The following is a 20,873-nucleotide window of genomic DNA, read 5'->3' as shown; positions in this document are numbered from 1 at the left end:
ATATTTATTGATCTCTTTTCTTTCTTTTTTTTTTTTTTTACTTTACAATATTGTATTAGTTTTGCCATATATTGACATGAATACGCCCCGGGTGTACATGTGTTCTTGATATGACTATCCATTTTTAGAGATTGTCCCACCTGTGTTCTATAGTGTTGTTTCTGGATAAATGTTCAACATATAATACAGTTACAAGACTTGTGAAAATCCCTTTACTCCTTATATAAAAAAGAAGGTCCTTTTCATACCAAATGGTGGTGAAAAATTTGTGTTTTTTTCTGAACAGTTCTATAAATGTGCTTATACATTTAGTGTCTGTATATGCTATGTGTACATTCAGATTAATGAAACTGATATGAAAAGTGTAACCACTATTGTTCATCTAAAACTGATTTTTTGAGATGTTACATGTAATGTTTAACCATTTTAAGTGTAGAGTATTAGTGATTTTGGCTATTTCTGGTAATAAAAAATGAAAGCATATGTATAAGCGAACTTTAAAAATTTACTATAAATATGTCCTTATTTTACTTGATTTGTTTTTCTTTTTTATTATTTTATTTTTCATTTATAAGCAGTGACCAAAAAAGAAATAGGGAAATGTTAAATAAAACTCTTAATCATCCATAAAGTGGATCATTAGATCCTGAGTAAAAAGAAGCAATTATTTACTTAATAGAATTATGCAGAATTGTGCAGTGTGGTATTTTCTAAGTGAGAAAATAATTTGTTTGAGAAAATAACTACTTTATCATAAAAGAAAACTTACTGATGTATCAACTATAGTAAAATGAATTCTGTCACAATAATAAGATGGTTTCAAGTGTTATAGATATTCTTCTTCTAAAGAACTTTTCAAAATTGAGCTTTGGGAGTCAAGTGAACTACAGTTTATCCTGTTAACAGTAACTCTCATATTTTAGTAGGAGATATGGACTTCCCTTATAGCTCAGTTGGTAAAGAATCTGCCTGCAATGCAGGAGACCTGGGTTTGATTCCTGGATCAGGAGGATCCCCTGGAGAAGGAAATGGCAACCCACTCCAGTATTCTTGCCTGGGAAATCCCTGGACAGAAGAACTTGGAAGGCTACAGTGTTAGGGGTCGCCAGAATCAGGCACAAGTTAGCCACTAAACCACCACCACCATAACCATGACTACTTAAGGGCTTCCCAGGAGGCTCAGATGGTAAAGAATCTGCCTGCAATGCAGGAGATACGGGTTCAGTCCCTGGGTTAGGAAGATCTTCTGGGGAAAGAAATGGCAACCAACTCCAGTATTCTTGTCTGGAGAATTCCATGGAGAGAGGAGCCTGGTGGGGTAGAGGAGCCTGGTGGGGTACAGTCCATGGGATTGCAAAGAATCAGACACAGCTGAGAGACTAACACTAGTGTATGACTATTTAAAACCTTGATTCCTAGGGCCCTCTCTTGGAGGTCTTTACTCTGTACATTTAGAGTTAGTTCCTTTATCAGGGAATCTAAGGTGATTCGGATGCACAGAATCTTTTCAGACCTTGTTTGGGGCTGTGCCAGCACTGTCACCAAGCTAATCAATTTGACCTATCTCTTCAGGATGATGTACTGGACTGTTGTTGGGGACCACTCCCACATAGAAGAGGCGGCCATGGATGGTACTCTGAGAAGAATTTTAGTACAAAAGAATTTACAGAGACCTACAGGTATGATATGTTTCCCTCACTGTCTAAATTATGAAATAGCAGGGTGAGACAAATTGAGAGCATAGCATTGACATTTATACATTACCGTGTGTAAAATAGATGACTAGTGGGAAGCTGCTGTATAGCACAGGGAGCTCAGCTCGGTGCTCTGTGATGACCAAGATGGGTGGGATGGGAGTTGTACAGCAGAAAGTAACAAAACATTGTAAAGCAATTATACTCCAGTAATATAAAATAACATGAAATAGTATGCTAAATGTAATAATGTTGCCATGCTTTCTGGTTCCATTTGGCAATGTAGTCATTTTTAAAAGCAGATAAAATAATTTATAGCATGACTTTATAAAAGTCATTAACATTTCATGTCATAGTTTCCCAACTTGAAACTCAGGTTCTTACTATACTGTTGGTGATATTATGGGGATGTTATTTGAAAATTACCTAAGCTATAAGGCTATTAGGGTTTCACCTACATGAAAATTTGACAGTTTATAGCACTGTATTAGGGTGTTTTTACAGCTAAATGTTAATGACATTGGGAGAGATGGTAAACTGCTAGATGAGAGACTAAATATGGTGGTAATATGCAGATAATTTTTGTGAAAGAGACGTATGAAAGACATTCACAGCTTCTTTCAATCTAGCTTTAATCTCCTTTCCAGCATGTCATCTAAACCACCAGTCCACACTCCCTGTACTTCCCGGACTGCTTCAGAACTCAGCTTTTTTCCTGCATTCCTGTTCTTTCTCCCATGCCATTTTCCTCTCAGATCCCTCTTCTACAGTACCCTTCCAACTTCTCTGCATTTAGCTGAATCTTACCAATCATTTTTGCTCTTTTTTTCTAAGTTTTTTGGCCTCATGGCATATGGAAGCTTGGTTCCCCGCTGTGCTGTGCTCAGTCACTAAATCGCATGAGACTCTTTGTGACCCCATGGACTGTAGCACACCAGACTTCTCTGCCCATGGAATTCTCCTGGCAAGAATACTGGAGTGGGTTGCCATTTCCTTCTCCAGAGGATCATCCCCAACCAGGTATCAAGCCTGCATCTCTTATGTTTCCCGCATTGGCAGGCTGATATTTTACCACTGAGCCACCTGGGAAGCCCCTTAGTTCCCCAACCAGGGATCAAACCCACAGCCCCTGCTTTGGAAGCACCAAGTTTTAACCACCAGGGAAGTCCTTGAATTTTACCAGTCTTGTAAGGTCTAAATTTAATCCTTCCTCAGTAAAATATTCTCAAAATGTAGAAGCCTCAGAAATTTTTGCTCCCTCCCCACTGTCACCCACTACATCTGCATCAGAAGGATAGCATGCATTTTCTATAGCACATGTTATTTAACAGTGAAGCTTTGCAGTTTCTTTCACAGTAGAAACATTATATTTGGTGTGTGTGTGTATATATATATATATACATATATATTTACTTTTAATGTACCTTCTGCCTTTTCCTCTAAATAGATTGTTTTTACCCTTACAGGAGGGAGGAATGCTTGGGATTGAGTTCATTTATAGAGATGTGTCTCTTGTCAATGATTTAACAAACACTAATTAAAGACTTACCTGGTGCCAGAAATTGTTCCAAATGATGAAGAAATAGTTCCTGCCCTTGTTAAGAGAATTCTGATTCTCATGAAACTGAACTTCCTGTATAGGATAGAACATGTAGTATACATCATGTCAGATGTATATAAAAACCATATAGAAAAAAAAAAACATAACTAGGGATGCCTAGTTATGAGAGAGTACTATTTTAGTTATGATTATCAGAGAACTCATCCCTAGAAAGTTGGCATTTGAAAAGATAACTGAATAAAGAGAGATAGCAAGCTATGTGAATATGTGAGGAAAGAGCTTTCCAAGCAGAAAGAATGCAAGTCATGAGTTAGGAATGAATCTAGCACATGAGGAAAAGAGCAGTGATGTTAGGACAGTGGGTCCTCCATATCTGTGGTAGGTTGAATTTGCTGAAGCCGCTGATTCTGAGGGCTGAGTGTAGTATGCCACTTTACGTAAAAGACTTGAGCATCAGTGGGTTCTGGTACCCATAGGGGATCCCATAACCAATCCGCTGTGGATACCATGGGATGATTGTATGCCTTGAAGCATATGAGCAACTGGAGATTGAGCATATGAGCTTATTCTCACGTGCTCATATTCTCATGAGCATGTGCTCCACATGAGCATATGGAGAATAGGATATGTGGGAATGACAAGGTGACCAGAGGCAGATCATCTAGGACCTGAAACACTCTGATAAGGATTAGGTTCTGTTCTGGCTTTAAGGGGGGATTTGAAGGCATTGAGAAAAGTGGTATAATCTGTTCAAACATAATTTTAGTTTTGAAGAAATTTTTTATGTTTTTCCCTTAATTTTTTTTACGTTTGACTAATTTTAGACTTATAGAAAAGTCAGACAGTTGATTAAAAACAAAAATTGTCTGAGTTAACATCTTACATAGTCATAGTAAGGGCTTCCCTAATAGCTCACTTGGTAAAGAATCCACCTGCAATGCAGAAGACCCCAGTTTGATTCCTGGGTCGGGTAGATTCACTAGAGAAGGGATAGGCTACCCACTCCAGTACTCTTGGGTTTCCCTTGTGGCTCACCTGGTAAAGAATCTGTCTGCAATGTGGGAGACCTGACTTTGATCCCTGGGTTGGGAAGATCTCCTGGAGAAGGGAAAGGCTACCCACTCCAGTATTCTGGCCTGGAGATGGTATAGTCCATGGGATCAGACATGACTGTGTGACTTATACAAGTCTTGTATACATGACTTACTCATTTATACTTACTTTCACTTTCATAATCATAGTATACATGACATTATTTTCATTTTAAAGTATGACTCAGGAAGCAATGTATAGAATTACCAGTCTGAGAACCTTAGGAGGGAGCCAAGACAGGAGTTCTTGGGAAGTTTGTTTATGAAAGGTGTGGTATTCCCTGGTTATCATGTGTTGCAGTTGTAGACGTGGCCAACCTAAATCAATGGGATGGAGGTGTGTGTGTGTTTGTGCTCAGTCGCTCTACTCTTTGCAGCCACATGGAGTATAGCACACCATGCTCCTCTGTCCATGGAATTTTTCTGGCAAAAATACTGGAGTGGGGTGCCATTTCCTAATCCAGGGGATCTTCCTGACCCAGGAATCGAACCCATATATCTTGCGTCTCCTGCATTGGTAGGCAGATTTTTTACAACTAGCACCACCTGGGAAGTCCTCAGATGAAGCTATCTCACAGATTATTGGAAGTTTTAGTTCTGGAGCTCAAAGCAGAACTGGAAACTTGTTTGCAGAATTAGCAACAGAAAGTTGATAATTGAAATTTGCTAGAGTTGTTAAGATGGATGAGGGAGGGTGAAACAAAGAAGCTTCCTTGGGCAGAAAGGGCAGAAATGTGTGATATGGTTATGTTTAGAAGAGTCAAGGTCAAAAGTGCAGACAACAGAGGTGTTTGAGCAATAGGAGAAAAGCAACAGAATTCAGTGTCACAGTAGTTGACAGAAAAGTTTCAAAAGGAAGATGATATACCCAATTGGACATAGCATAGTGCCTTACACAGAATAAATACAGAGTAGTAGAAAGAGTTTTAGCCTTGAATTTATATAGGCTTGTGTTAAAATTGAGCAACCTGTATCAACTTTTGAGCACTGAAGTTCTCACTTGTAAATTGCATATGATAATATTTACCTTATGGAGAATTGATATAATTCATTTAAATCAGATATTGAAACCAATGTAAATTAATTGGTATAATTTCTTGAATATCTAAGAGGCTAAGAATAACTGTAGGAATAATAAGCCATGTAATAATACTAAAACCTTACATTTGTATCTTATATAATGTCCATGATAACTCCCTCCTCCAGGGGATCCTCCAACCCAGAGATCCAACCCAGGTCTCCCACATTGCACGTGGATTCTTTACTGTTTGAGTCACCATGGAAGACTGTAACTCCCTAATATCAATTTTTAAAAAATAATTTTATCCATGTTTATAAATATCATTTAGTATACTTTGTTGACTAGTATTCTCACTTTATATGTTCAAATTCCAAAAGATTTTAAACAACCCATAAGCTACATGTAAAATCTACTGCTTTATCTATTGCCCACCTGCTTATTGAATTTCTTAATATTGGAAATGGTAGTCTTGTATTATTAGGGAGGATTTTATTCCATCAAGGAGAAATATCTCTCACTATTATCTTTTCATCTCTCTTAAATTTATAATGATTAATGACTCTTCAGTAATGCAAGCCAAATGTTACTGATATACAAAAAAATAAAACATATCAGAAGATTTTTAGGAAATAATAGATAATTTAGATTTCATAAGTAGCATATTACTAGAAAGAAACTCCAATACTTTGGCCACCTTATGCAACGAGTTGACTCACTGGTAAAGACTCTGATGCTGGGAAGGATTGGGGGCGGGAGGAGAAGGGGACGACAGAGAATGAGATGGCTGGATGGCATCACCGACTCAATGGACATGAGTTTGAGTGAACTCCAGGAGTTGGTGATGGACAGGGAGGCCTGGCGTGCTGTGGTTCATGGAGTCGCAAAGAGTCAGACACGACTGAGCAACTGAACTGAACTGAACTGAACTGAACAAAGGAAAGTTGGTAATCATTCGGCATCTGCAGTATATATCTATTTATATATACACACACACATATATATATACATTATATTAATATGCTAGAGAAAATGTGCACTTATGCAAATATATTTTATAAGATATCCTTACAAGTACATTAATTGCTCATGGTTTCTTAGAAACATCCTAGATTTATGTATAGCTATATTGTCTCTTTTCTTGGTGTATGTTTATAAATATTTGCCCTGACTCCAAAGTTATGAAACTGAAACCAGTAATTATAATAATACCTCTTTTTCTCTCCAAGTGTAATATCTTGTTATTTACATCTAAGGTTTATAGAAAAGGCTATTTTTCCTTTAAACAAACATGAAGACTATGTGCACTAGGATACAGTGCATTTGGTTATGCTCTGTACCTCAATAGAGTGTAAGTGATACTAGTATCATGAGCAGCACTAGAAGTAGATATAACTTCTCTATCCCTTTATGTAATTCCTGTTCATTTAAAGGTTAGAACTGTACTATCTGATTGTATAGTTAGCCCACCACCCAGGCAGCCTTGTGTTTGTTCACCACCAGCACTGCCATTGCATACTTTCCAAAATCAAAAAGATACCTCAATTCTCTGGGCATCGAAAGCACTGCTTATCTCCATACTGGGTTCCCAGTCACCTATTGCTTTAATGACATATAATCATTGACTCTTTAATACTTTAATACATAATCTATGTGCCCAACAAGATCATAAATAGCTTAAAACAACACCATTATGAATATTCTTGATATATCCCCTGTGGAATATTACCTATAATTAGTGTATGTTCAGTCACTGAGGTCTTCTCCAAATCTTTGCGACTCCATAGATTGCAGCATGTCAGACTTCCCTGTCCATCACCAACTCCCAGAGCTTACTCAAACTCATATCTATCAAATTGGTGATGCCGTCCAACCATCTCATCCTCTGTCATCCCCTTTTCCTCCCCCCTTCAATCTTTCCCAGCATCAGGGTCTTTTCTAATGAGTCAGTTCTTCAAATCAAGTGGCCAGAGTATTGGAGTTTCAGCTTTAGCATCAGTCCTTCCAATGAATATTCAGGACTGATTTCCGTTAGGATGGACTGGTTGGATCTCTTTGCAGTCCAAGGGACTCTCAAAAGTCTTCTCAAGAACCACAGTTCAAAAGCATCAAATCTTTGGCACTCAACTTTCTCTATAGTCCAAGTCTCACATCCATACAAGACTACTGAAAAAAACATAGCTTTAATTAGACGGACCTTTGTTGGCAAAGTAAAATCTCTCCTTTTTAACATGCTGTCTAGGTTGTTCATAACTTTTCTTCCAAGGAGCAAGCGTCTTTTAATTTCATGGTTGAAGTCCCCATCCCCAGTGATTTTGGAGCCTCAAAAAAAAAATCTCTCATTGTTTCCATTGTTTCCCCAATATTTGTCATGAAGTGATGGGACTGGATGCCATGATCTTTGCTTTCTGAATGTTGAGTTTTAAGCCAACTTTTTCACTCTCCTCTTTCAATTTCATCAAGAGGCTCTTTTGTTCTTCTTCACTTTCTGCCATAAGGGTGGTGTCATCTGCATATCTGAGGTTATTGATATTTCTCCCAGCAATCTTGATTCCAGCTTGTGCTTCATCCAGCCCGGTGTTTCTGATGATGTACTCAGCATATAAGTTAAATAAGCAGGATGACAATATATAGCCTTGACGTACTCTGTTCCTGATTTGGAATCAGTCTGTTGTTCCATGTCCAGTTTTAACTGTTGCTTCTTGATCTGTCTGCCGATCTTGGGAGGCATGTCAGGTGGTCTGGTATTCCCATCTCTTGAAGAATTTTCCACAGTTTGTTGTGATCCACAGAGTCAAAGTCTTTGGGGTAGTCAATAAATGAGAAGTAGATGTTTTTCTGGAACTCTCTTGCTTTTTCCATGATCCAGCAGATGTTGGCAGTTTGATCTCTGGTTCCTCTGCCTTTCTAAATCCAGCTTGAATATCTGGAAGCTCATGGTTCATGTACTGTTGAAGTCTACCTTGCAGAATTTTGAGCATTCATTTGCTAGTGTGTGAGATGAGTGCAATTGAGTGGTAGCTTGAACATTCTTTGGCATTGCCTTTCTTTGGGACTGGAATAAAAACTTAACTTTTCTAGTCTTGTGGCCACTGCTGAGATTTCCAAATTTCCTGGCATATTGAGTGTAGCACTTTCACAGCATCATCTTTTAAGATTTGAAATAGCTCAATTGGAATTCCATCACCTCCACTAGCTTTGTTTGTAGTGATGCTTTCTAAGACCCACTTGACTTCACATTCCAGGATGTCTGGCTCTAGGTGAGTAATCACACCATCATGGTTTTCTGGAGGTAAGTCATGGAGATCTTTTGTGTTTAGTTCTTTATATTCTTGCCCCCTCTTCTTAATATCTTCTGCTACTGTTAGGTCCATACATTTTCTGTCCTTTATCAAGCCCATCTTTGCATGACAAGTTCCCTTGGTATCTCTAATTTTCTTGACGAGATCTCTAGTCTTTCCCATCTAATATTTTCCTCTATTTCTTTGCACTGATCACTGAGGAAGGCTTTCTTATCTCTCCTTGCTATTCTTTGGAACTATGCATTCAAATGGGTATATCTCTCTTTTTTATCCTTTTCCTTTTCCTTCTCTTCTTTTCTCAGCTATTTGTAAGGCCTCCTCAGACAACAATTTTGCCTTTTTGCACATCTTTTTCTTGGGGATGATCTTGATCACTACCTCCTGTACAATGTCAGGAAGCTCCGTCCATAGTTCTTCAGGCACTCTGTCTATCAAATCTAATCCCTTGAATCTATTTCTCACTTCCACTGTACAATCATAAGGGATTTGATTTAGGTCATACCTGAATGGTCTAGTGGTTTTCCCCACTTTCTTCAATTTCAGTCTGAATTTGTCAATAAGGAGTTCATGATCTGAGCCACAGTCAGCTCCCGGTCTTGTTTTTGCTGACTGTATAGAGCTTCTCCATCTTTGGCTGGAAAGAATATAATCAATCTGATTCGGTTTTGACCACCTGGTGATGTCCACGTGTAGGGTCTTCTCTTGTGTTGTTGGAAGAGGGTGTTTGTTATGACCAGTGCATTCTCTTGACAAAACTCTGTTAGCCTTTGACCTGCTTTGTTTTTTACCCCAAGGTTAAATTTGCCTGTTACCCCAGGTAGCTCTTGACTTCCTACTTTTGCATTCCAGTCCCATATAAAGACGAGGACATCTTTTTTGGGTGTTTTTTCTAGAAGGTCTTGTAGCTCTTCATATAACCGTTCAGCTTCAGTTTCTTCAGTATTACTAGTTGGGGTATAAACTTGGATTATTGTGATATTGAATGGTTTGCCTTGGAAATAAACAGAGATCATTCTGTCATTTTTGAGATCGCATGCAAGTACTGCATTTTTTACTCTTTTTGACTATGATGTCCACTCCATTTCTTCTAAGGGATTCTTGCCCACAGTAGTAGATGTAATGGTCATCTGAGTTAAATTCACCAATTTCAGTCCCATTTTAGTTCACTGATTCTAAAATGTTGTCAATGTTCACTCTTGCCATCTCCTGTTTGATTACTTCCAATTTGCCTTGATTTGTGGACCTAACATTCCAGGTTCCTATGCAGTATTATTCTCTATAGTGTCGGGGTTTACTTCCATCACCCATGACATCCACAACTGTGTGTTGTTTGTGCTTTGGCTCTGTCTTTTCATTCTTTCTGAAACTATTTCTCCACTTTTCTCCAGTAGCGATTTGGGCACCTACTGATCTGGGGAGTTCATCTTTCAGTGTCATTCCTTTTTGCATTTCCATACTGTTCATGGGGTTCTCAAGGCAAGAATACTGAAGTGATTTGCCATTCCCTTCTCCAGTGGACCAAGTTTTGTCAGGACTGTCCACCAAGACCCGTCCATCTTGGGTGGTCCTACATGACATGGCTCATAGTTTCACTGAGGCAGACAGCACTGTGGTCCATGTGAGCAGTTTGGTTAGTTTTCTGTGATTGTGGTTTTCATTCCCTCTGCCCTCTGATGGATAAGGATAAGAGGCTCATGGAGGTTTCCTGATGGGAGAGAATGACCAGGGGAAACTGGGTCTTGTCCCTGTGGGCAGGGCCATGCTCAGTAAAACTTTAATCCCGTTTTCTGTTGATGGGTGGGGCCGTGTTCCCTCCTTGTTGTTTGACCTGAGGCCAGACTATGGTGGAGGCAATGACAATGGCGACCTCCCCCCAAAGGTCCCATGCGTGCACTGCTGCACTCAGTGCCCCTGACCCCTCAGCAGAGCACTGTCGACCCATGCCTCTGCCGGAGACTCTTGGACACTCACGGGCAAGTCTGGGTCAGCCTCTTCTGGGGTCATTGCTCCTTTCCTCTGGGTTCTGGTGCACACAAGTTTCTGTTTGTGCCCTCCAAGAGCCTGTTTCCCCAGTCCTGTGTAAGTTCTAGTGGCTCTATGGTGGGGTTAATGGTGACCTTCTCCAAGAGGACTGATGCCATACCCAGGTCTGCTGCACCCAGAGCCCCTCCCCCTGCAGCAGCTCACTGCTGAACTGTACCTTTGCAGGAGACATTCAAACACAGTTCTAGCTCAGTCTCTGTGGAATCTCGGGGTCCTGGTGCACACAAGGTTTGAGCCCTCTGAGCATCTCTGGCAGTTAGGGTTTGATTCTAATTGTGATTTCTCCCTTCCTACCATCATTTTGGAGTTTCTCCTTTGCCCTTGGACATGGGGTATCTTTTTTGGTGGGATCCAACATTCTCCAATTGATGGTTTTTCAACAGTGAGTTGTAGTTTTGGAGTACTTGCAGGAGAAGATAAGTGCACATCTTTCTGCTCCGCCATCTTACATCACGCTCCTCAAGACTAATTACGTGTTGAATGAGTGAAGATATTAATGCAAACCATTTTTAATACTATGGGGTCGCGGAGAGTCAGACACGACTGAGCGACTGAACTGAACTGAACTGAACTGAACCTATGTTATGGTATTAAGTTCTCTTTTAACAAATGTTTTAGGCCCAATATTAAATGCAAGAAGCATAGTCTATATTCTGATTCAGTCAATTGTGTGGTGGGTGAGTAGGATGTACCATGAGAGTAGGAACATGATCTGTTTCAATCTTTGTTACATACTAGGACCTGACAGTGTATGGTGCAAGGGAGGTGCCTTACAAATATGTATTAATTAATTTCTTTTAAAAATGAATGCTTTTCATTTTTCCCTCCAATAGAAGGGGATGTAGAATTACATGAGTTTGGCTTAAATACCATATTATTTGATATCTGAAAGCTTATTTATGTTACTTTTAGATCCTCTCAGATTGTGGCAGTTTCTGACTAAACAGAAAAATAAAGAAGTACATACTCTCCTGGTACAGTCATAATTATTTTATTCAATCAGCAAATTCTTTGTCCTTGGCCAATAAAAGATCTCTAATTAAATGAGATAGTTAAAAACTTAAGGACTATTTTTCAATTCCTTGATGCATTATTTTGCTAACACTCATAAATAACTGTGTGTAGTACATACATATATATGTGGGGAAAACCCAGTGGATCAGTGGTAAAGAATCTGCCTACCAAGTAGGAGATACAGATTCAATCCCTGGGTTGGGAAGATCCCATGGAGAAGAGAGCTTCAGCACACTCCAGTGTTCTTGCCTGGGAAATCCCATGGACAAAGGAGCCTGGTGAAGTATAATCCAGGTGTCACAAAGTGTCTGACAGGACTGAGCAGCTGAGCACACAAACTCACACATAAGCACATACATGTGCAAAAATAACTTTAACATAGTCTAATATCCAAAACCTTTTATAGGTAACCTCTCTCAAAAATTACTTAAAAAAATTTTTTTAAATAAATTCAGCATAATGGTAAATATCTTTAGCTTTCTTTTGGACCCCTTTTATCACCTCTTAAATCAAGAATAGGGTATTTCACACTTGCTTGTTATTCAGTTCAGTTCAGTTCAGTTGCTCAGTCGTGTCCGACTCTCCGCGACCCCGTGAATCACAGCACGCCAGGCCTCCCTGTCCATCACCAACTCCCGGAGTACACTCAAACTCATGTCCACAGAAACGGTGATGCCATCCCGCCATCTCATTCTCCGTCGTCCCCTTCTCCTCCCGCCCCCAACCTTTCCCAGCATCAGAGTCTTTTCCAGTGAGTCAACTCGCTACATGAGGTGGCCAAAGTATTGCAGTTTCAGCTTTAGCATCAGTCCCTCCAATGAACATCCAGGACTGATCTCCTTTAGAATGGACTGGTTGGATCTCCTTGCAGTATAAGGGACTCTCAAGAGTCTTCTCCAACACCACAGTTCAAAAGCATCGATTCTTCAGCGATCAGCTTTCTTCACAGTCCAACTCTCACATCCATACATGACCACGGGAAAAACCATTGCCTTGACTAGACGGACCTTGGTTGGCAAAGTAATGTCTCTGCTTTTTAATATACTATCAAGGTTGGTCATAACTTTCCTTCCAAGGAGCAAGCGTCTTTTAATTTCATGGCTGCAATCAGCATCTGCAGTGATTATTACTACCTTACAAATCTCAGCTTTCCTATAACATGAAATCTACATAATCTCTTTCTCCCTTTCTGAAAACATATTTTATTTCTTTTCTCCAGGTCTTCTCTCTTAAATATCTCATTGGTACTATGGCCAGTTCTCTTTTGCCATTTTCCGTCTTCTTTATAGACCACAGTGGAGATAGGGGAACTAGTAGAAGGATCTTGGAAAAATTTAAAGTTAAAAGTTAGATTCAAAAATCCATAAAATGTAAACTTAGTTTTGATATCATGGGAGATGTTAAAAAAAAATGATTAGGGCCATTATTATGTGCTCCTAAAACTTATCAGGACTTTTTCTTTCATAAGACTTCCAAATTGTCTTTGTATTATGCTCAATTAGAACAAATAGACATTTTATTTTAAATTTTCTGTACTTTCACTGACTTGGTTCCAAATATTCACCATTCCCTGTTCAGATAAGAATGACTTTCCTGGGAACTGATTTTTTTTCCCGCACTTTATAATTGCTTCTTTATTAAAGACAAAAAGATGTGATATTTTAAAGGGATAGAAATGAACTTGCTCTTTCATATAAACTTGACTCACCACTGTAACAAAAAGTTAGTTGATTCCTTCTTTAAATTTTTAATTTAAAATACTGTCTCTTTTATTAAATGGCTGAAGGAAAAATCAAAGTCATTGATTTGTGGATTTAGGGGACTATAAATCCCACTCATCTAAAAGCTTGTGGTAAAATTTTTACATAGATGTAATTCTATCCAAAATAGTACAGTATGGGACTATAGCTGTATGTGTCTTAAGCCTTGACTAATAGTGCAATGTATGACACATCTGAAAAATTTTTACTGCTGCTGAATCTGACAAAACAATACTGGTAATTAAATTAGATTAATACCTATCATTTTCTTCATTTCTATAATTAACAAATTTAATATTTAAATGTAAAGATTAATTTGGTTGAGAATAACTTTTTTTTTAATCTACCACTTTATTGTATTACATTGGTGGAAGAAAAAGAAAAGCATTTTAAATATTTTGTAGACAATGATTTTGAAGTAGAATGGTGGCAGCAAGAAGTTGGATCATTTTATGTTTCATGTTACTCATAATTACACATGAAAAAGTTAAGACCTAATATCCACCATAACTCCAAATAGCAAATTAATCATTGAGCAGAAACTAGTGAAACATGGGCCACTTGTTTTAATTGGTAAGTCATTTCTCAGAGGCTGATTGGACATAGAACATCTTCATATTACACCTGAGAAATATTTTTATTTAGTTTAATTACATTTGGGATAGACACATATATTACTGAAAAATTATTCCCAAATGACTTTCACTATGATATGTTTTCGTTTTGATTGTTAAATTTTGATCCATCTGCAAGGAAGTACAGTTAATGTAAACTCAAAAATACTTTTCATTCAGTTGCCTTGCCTTTAAGATGGCATTAAATTTCCTCAATTTTTTTTAATTGAATGATCTCATTCAGAAAGCTTTTTAGCATACAGATGTCAAAGGTATTTTGATTGCATTGTAGTTTCAAAGTGTGTCATGTGTCATATCTAAAGACTAGCTATGTTGTAGAAATTGAACATCTACAGCAACAAAGATTTATTATAGAATTCATGTTACAGGTCTTACTTTTTAAACTGAAGGAAGTTTACCTAAGGTATTCTATGTGTTGATGATATTTGTGCAAGAAGACACTGACTAGATCCCAATTATATTATGAAATAAAAAAATGAATAAATAGAAAAACATTAGTTTTTACTGCATGTCATTTTAGTCCAGTAGTATTCATTAACAGATACTGACAATAAAGAGAAAGATGAAAGTCTCAGAGCAAACTAATGATTAGAGTAAAAAATTAAAGTGAAAAATGTAAGTACAACAAGAAACTTAATTAAGGAATTTACTATTCATTATTCTTTACTGTAAACATCAATCTTTAGTCAATTTAAACTTCAGCATGCACACAGGTATCCCATAACACTCTAGACCACTCAAGTTGGTGAAAATATCTTATGATTAAGCTCATGAACCTTATTTTCTGCAAAATGCACCTTCATGAAAAGATTCAAAATATAGCTAATTACCAGGAATTATTTTTAAATAATGGTTGGATAAGTGATTTAAATGATGAATTAATTCTGTGTGTACTATAAAGATTTAAAAAATTAATATTTAATATTTAAGAAATATTCTAGAAAAGAACCATAATTAAGAAACCAGTAAGAGTAGAAATGAAGGGTATTTAGGATGGCTTTTCCTACGTAAAGTAAAAGTATTTTTTGCTACACTGTATTACATAAATTGTGTGTAATTTATTAACACATTTTCAGATAGAGATTAAGTTATTTCATTTTTTTCTGATTTTTGCACTACCATGATATAGACTAGTTAATTTCTAAGATGTTTGAAAAAAATTTTTCAATTATAACAATACATTAAAGAGAGGAAACATAATTTTAAATAATCTCAAATGTATTGCTGTCATTTGTGTGTGTGATTTTACAGGTCTGGCTGTGGATCATTTCAGTGAACGGATATACTGGGCTGATCTTGAACTCTCTGTTATTGGCAGCGTTTTGTACGATGGTTCTGATTCTGTAGTCTCTGTCACCAGCAAACAAGGTTTGTGAAGTGCTTTTTTTTCTGCCTTTAATTACCACTGAGCAAATTAAATAGTGATACATAGATACAATTATGAAAACCTTACAGTCTATATTTCCTCAATTTATGTCTCTTTTCAACTTACTGTGTACAGTTTTGTGTGTGTGTTTGCATGGGTACTTCAGTTCAGTTCAGTTCAGTTCAGTCGCTCAGTCGTGTCCGACTCGACTTAGTCGTGTCCAACTCCTTGTGATCCCACAGACTGTAGCCTACCAGGCTTCCTTGTCCATGGGATTTCCCAGGCAATAATATTAAAGTAGGTTGCCATTTCTTTCTCCTGGAGATCTTTCCCATTCAGGAATTAAACTCTTGCCTCCTGCATCTCCTGCATTGGCAGGTAGATTCTTTACCACCTGGGAATCTCATTTCAACTTGTAGCTCTTAATATTCATCGCAATTTTCATTTCTACTACTTAGAATAACAAAGAGGCCACACCAGAAGAACTTCTTGACTCTAGGACAAACGTGGTGCCATTGCTACTGGATTCAGAAAATATTCATTCTGTTTGTTGCTTCTGTGGATGTTCTTTACTGAGCAGACTTCAAGTAGTCAAGATTAGTGCCTGGGAACACTAATTTTTATTTCAAATTGCAGTGATAAGTAGGAAATGAGTTACTGTATAGTAACATTTACTATTATAGGTAATTGATAGGGACACTCTCATCCATGTGAAAAGAAATGTGTAAAAAATGAGAGTGTACTTCTCCTATAAGTGACTGAAGAATCTACCGGTGCTTCTTTCATGGCACCCTTTTCATCTCCATCTCTATGTCTGTCTTCCGTTTTTCACTCTCATTTTTTACTCCCTTCTATGACTCACACTTTCCTTGCCAGGGAATCTCAGTTCTTTCTGCTTAATTTATTTCCCTTCTTTCTCTCTTTCTCTTTCTTACCAAAACCCTTTAGCTATTTACCACAATTTGTTCACAATTTATACTTGAAGTTTTATATTTGCATACTAATTTACAAGGAAGTTTTACTTATTTACTGCTTTGCTTCCTGTTTTTGTTTTTTTTTCCTTTCTTAAGCAAAAACAGAGAAGTTGCTAGAAGAATAATTGTATTGAACTTTCACTGTGCCTTTACTAGAAGAGTGTGTTTTTTGTATAATGACACTAAATGGAAAAAAATAATTCAGCATTCATGTAATTGATTACAAAAATTAACCCATTTTAGTTTGTGTATATTTTAATATTTCAAGAAACAATAAAGAAAAATACATATTAAAAGACATTTTATGTTTTACAACATTTAGATAATAAGTAAAATATAAATGCTGCTATTTCACTTTTTATAAATTTCAGTACCAAAGTTATATATTTTCATAAAAAAAATCTCTATAAATAGCCATTTTGTAAAATGTGAGAAATTATTATTACTGTTATTCTCAACCAAACTAATTGTATATGTGATTGACAGTCACCAATTTGTTTTCTTTATCCTATTTCTAAAATAGACAATAGAATGTCAGATTTGGGGGGATTATTTTACTATTCAAAACCAACTTACGACTGATACAATTATTGTTCAGACAATTAATTTGACCATTAATTTTATACAGTGATGATGACAAATAGATTCAAGGGATTAGATCTGCTAGACAGAATGCCTGAAAACTATGGACAGAGGTTCATAACACCATACAAGAGGCAGTAACCACAACCATCCCCAAGAAAAAAAAATGTAATAAGGCAAAGTGGATGTCTGAGGAGGCCTTACAAATAGCTGAGAAAAGCAAAGAAGTGAAAGGCAAAGGAGAAAAGGAAAGATATACCCAACTGAATGCAGGGTTTCAGAGAAGAGCAAGGAGAGACAAGAAAGTCTTCTTAAGTAAACAATCCAAAGAAATGCAGGAAAACAACAGAATGGGAAATACTAGGGATCTCTTCAAGAAAACTGGAGATACCAAGGGACCATTTCATGCAAAGACTGGCACAATAAAACACAGAAATGGCAGGAACTTAATGAAGCAAAAGAGATTAAGAAGAGATGGCAAGAATACACAAGAACTATATGGAAAATTTCTTGATGACCTGGATAACCATGATGGTGTGGTCATTCAACAAGAGCCAGACAGCCTAGAGTGTGAAGTCAAGTGGGCTTTAGGAAGCGTCTTTATGAACAAAGCTAGTGGAGATGATGGAATTCTAGCTGAGCTACTTCAAATCCTAAGAGATGTCACTGTGAAGTTGCTGCACTTTAAAGTCAGCAATTGGAAAACTCATCAGTGGCCACAGAATTGGAAAAAGTCAGTATTCAATCCAATCCCAAAGAAAGGCAATGCCAAAGAATGTTCAAACTACCATACAATTGCACTCATTTCATATGTTAGCAAGCTAATCCTCAAAATCCTTCACACCAAACTTCAACAGTATGTGAACCATAAAATTCCAGATGTTCAAGCTGGATTTAGAAAAGGCAGAGGAACCAGAGATCAAATTGCCAACATCCACTGGATCATAGAAAAAGAAAGAGAGTTCCATAAAAACATCCACTTCTGCTTCATTGACTATGCTAAAGCTTTTAATTGTGTGGATCAAAACAAACTGTGGAAAATTCTTCAAGAAATGGGAATATCAGACCCCCTTACCTGTCTCCTGAGAAACCTGTATGCAGGCCAAAAAGCAATAGTTAGAACCAGACATGAAACAATGGACTGGTTCCAAAGTGGGAAAGCAGTAGGTCAAGGCTGTATATTGTCACCCTGCTTATTTAACTTATATTCAGAGTACATCATGTGAAATGCCAGCTGAATGAATCACAAGCTGAAATAAAGAGTGCCAGGAGAAATATAATTGACCTCAGATATGTAGCTAACACTACCCTAATAACAGAAAGAAAAAAGGAAGTAAAGAGCCTCTTGATAAAGATTAAAGAGAAGGTGGAAAACCTGGCTTAAAACTCAAAATCTAAAATGGTATGATCATGGCATCCAGTCTTATCACTTCATGGCAAGTGGGGAGAAAGAGGGAAAGGTGACAGACTTTATTTTCTTGGGCTCCAAAATCACTGCAGACAGTGACTTCAGCCATAAAATTTAAAGACTTCCTCCTTGGAAGAAAATCTATGACAAACCTAGACAGGATATTAAAAAGCAGAGGCATCATTTGGTCGATAAAGGTCCAGATAGTCAAAGTTATGGTTTTTCCATAGTCATGTATGAATGTGAGTGTTGGATCAGAAAAAAGGTTGAGTGCTGAAGAATTGATACTTTTGAATTGTGGTACTGGAAAAGACTCTTCAGAGTCCCTTGGACAGTAAGGAGATCAAGCCAGTCAATCCTTAAGGAAATCAATCCTGAATATTCATTAGAAGGACTGATGCTGAAGCTGAAGCTCCAATACTTTGGCCACCTTATGCAGAGAGCTGATTCATTGAATAATTCTCTGATGCTAGGAAAGTTTGAGGGCAGGAGGAGAAGCAGGGGGACGGAGGATGAGATGGTTGGATGACATTACTGACTCAATAGACACGAGTTTGAGCAAACTCCAGGAGATAGTGAAGGACAGGGAAGTCTAGTGTGCTGCAGTCCAGAGGGTCACAAAGAGTCAGACACAACTGAGCAACTAAAAACAAGAAAATGAGAATTTTGTGAACAGTTTTTGTGCAGTGGTTATCAATATTATGTAAGCTTTATGTTTGTTTGCAAACTGTACAACAAAAAAGATTACTCTGTATAATAAGGCCCCCAGAAAATGCTTTGTATGGTAAAACTGATTAAAGTGATGATGGAAATGTTTTTTATGTTCTGAGTGATAAGTTTAATATCATATATTTTTACTGCTAATAAATCAATCTTATCAATTTTATAGCTAATATTAAACATATTCTAATTCTGAAAGTTTTTATGAACAGGAATAAGATTTTCAATATGATCTTGGATAAGCTTAGTTTTCTTAAGACTGACTGTTTACATTTGCAACTTTTATAACTCCACTTTTAAAAAATTCTAGGTTTGTTACATCCACACAGGATTGATGTCTTTGAGGATTATATATATGGAGCAGGTCCTAAAAATGGTGTATTTCGAGTACAAAAATTTGGCCATGGTTCAGTAGAGTACCTAGCTTTAGATGTTGACAAAACAAAAGGTGTTTTGATTTCTCATCGCTATAAACAACTAGATTGTAAGTATAATATTTTATACTATTGTCTATCTTGGCAAAGTTTCTTTCTTATGTTTCTCAAAATAAAGAATTTTTAAATTCAAAACTCTTTTCAAGGCTTAACTCCAGTAAGTTAAGTCACTTTAATTTTGATTGCACCAGACTTTTCAAATTATCAAAGACATATAAATAATGCAAAAGTTTCTATTTCTGCTATAACAGATATGAAAATTTCAGGGTTTTCTTGGAAATAGAATAACTTTGTTATAAAAATTTCTCTCATACTATGTTTTTTTTTCTAAATTCTTAATAAAACATTACATGTCTATAGTTAAACCATGCAAGTAAGGAAATTTATCATTAGCCTTTTTCACTCACTGATAACCAAGTAATAATTATAGATCTAACATTTCATCTTTAAAAGTATCTGAGGAGAACTGTTCCCAAGAGTTGTATTTTCTCTGATTGTTCATGATTTTTACTGCTACTTTCTCTCTTAAAAAGATATAAATATTTGACATTGGTATCTCGAAAGATATGTTTCAAACACAGCCATAAAATATTGAAGAGGAAAGAAATAAAGTGTGGCTGAAATTCAAGTAATCTGAGTTGATGTATCAGTTCACCCTTCAAAATATTGTTTAAGATTTACTTACATTAATAATTATTTCTTATGGTGAATTAAAAGGATTTAATTTCATTCAGTATGATCTGGAAAGGTAAGAATTGTATCAAATGAGTTCTGGAATCAGGTTAAAACAACATATACTTCCCTAAAACCTTCTATTCACAGTTTTGCTGCTCTTTACCAATGATCTGACACATATCATTCCAAGGTTAATATGAGGACACCACCCTCTCAACCTCTCGTTCTTTCTGATTCATATTCATAGTCAAATATTGCCACCTTCATGAAAAATATATTGTCTGCCCTAGGTATGATAGGTACTTGAGCAGTGGTTCTTACACAGTGAAAGTGTCTTTCATAGTCACCATTTCATTTTCTCAATGTCATTTCTGTTTCATTCTAATGACAGATTCTATACAGAAAGCCACGAAGCAGCTGTTGCTATAGAGGACAATGATTGGATAGAAATTTAGACAAGAATAAATGTGGTACCCATTTATCCATGCACACATCTGATGGAAAGGAAACCATATTAAACATGTTTTCTAGAGAGAAAAAGTCATGTTTTGTCTGTGTTCTAACAGACAACTACATATGGATTGTAAGCCTTTGTA

At 36.9% G+C, this 20,873-nt stretch overlaps 1 protein-coding gene across 1 annotated transcript in view; it reads left to right on the top strand.

Moving 5' to 3' along the window:
- LRP1B (LDL receptor related protein 1B) overlaps positions 1-20,873 on the top strand; it is a 2,241,805-nt gene that overhangs the window by 2,093,518 nt on the left and 127,414 nt on the right. The window contains exons 79-81 of the mRNA XM_088842364.1: positions 1,573-1,679; positions 15,370-15,486; positions 19,479-19,652. Coding sequence (XP_088698490.1) covers positions 1,573-1,679; positions 15,370-15,486; positions 19,479-19,652 — 398 coding nt within the window. The remainder of the gene's footprint in view (positions 1-1,572; positions 1,680-15,369; positions 15,487-19,478; positions 19,653-20,873) is intronic.

Source organism: Moschus berezovskii, chromosome 2, assembly GCF_049115385.1.
Source record: "Moschus berezovskii isolate FMDL1 chromosome 2, NW_MosBer_1.0, whole genome shotgun sequence".
NCBI classification, from domain to species: Eukaryota; Metazoa; Chordata; class Mammalia; order Artiodactyla; family Moschidae; genus Moschus; species Moschus berezovskii.
This window is presented reverse-complemented; position numbering and strand designations above follow the sequence as displayed.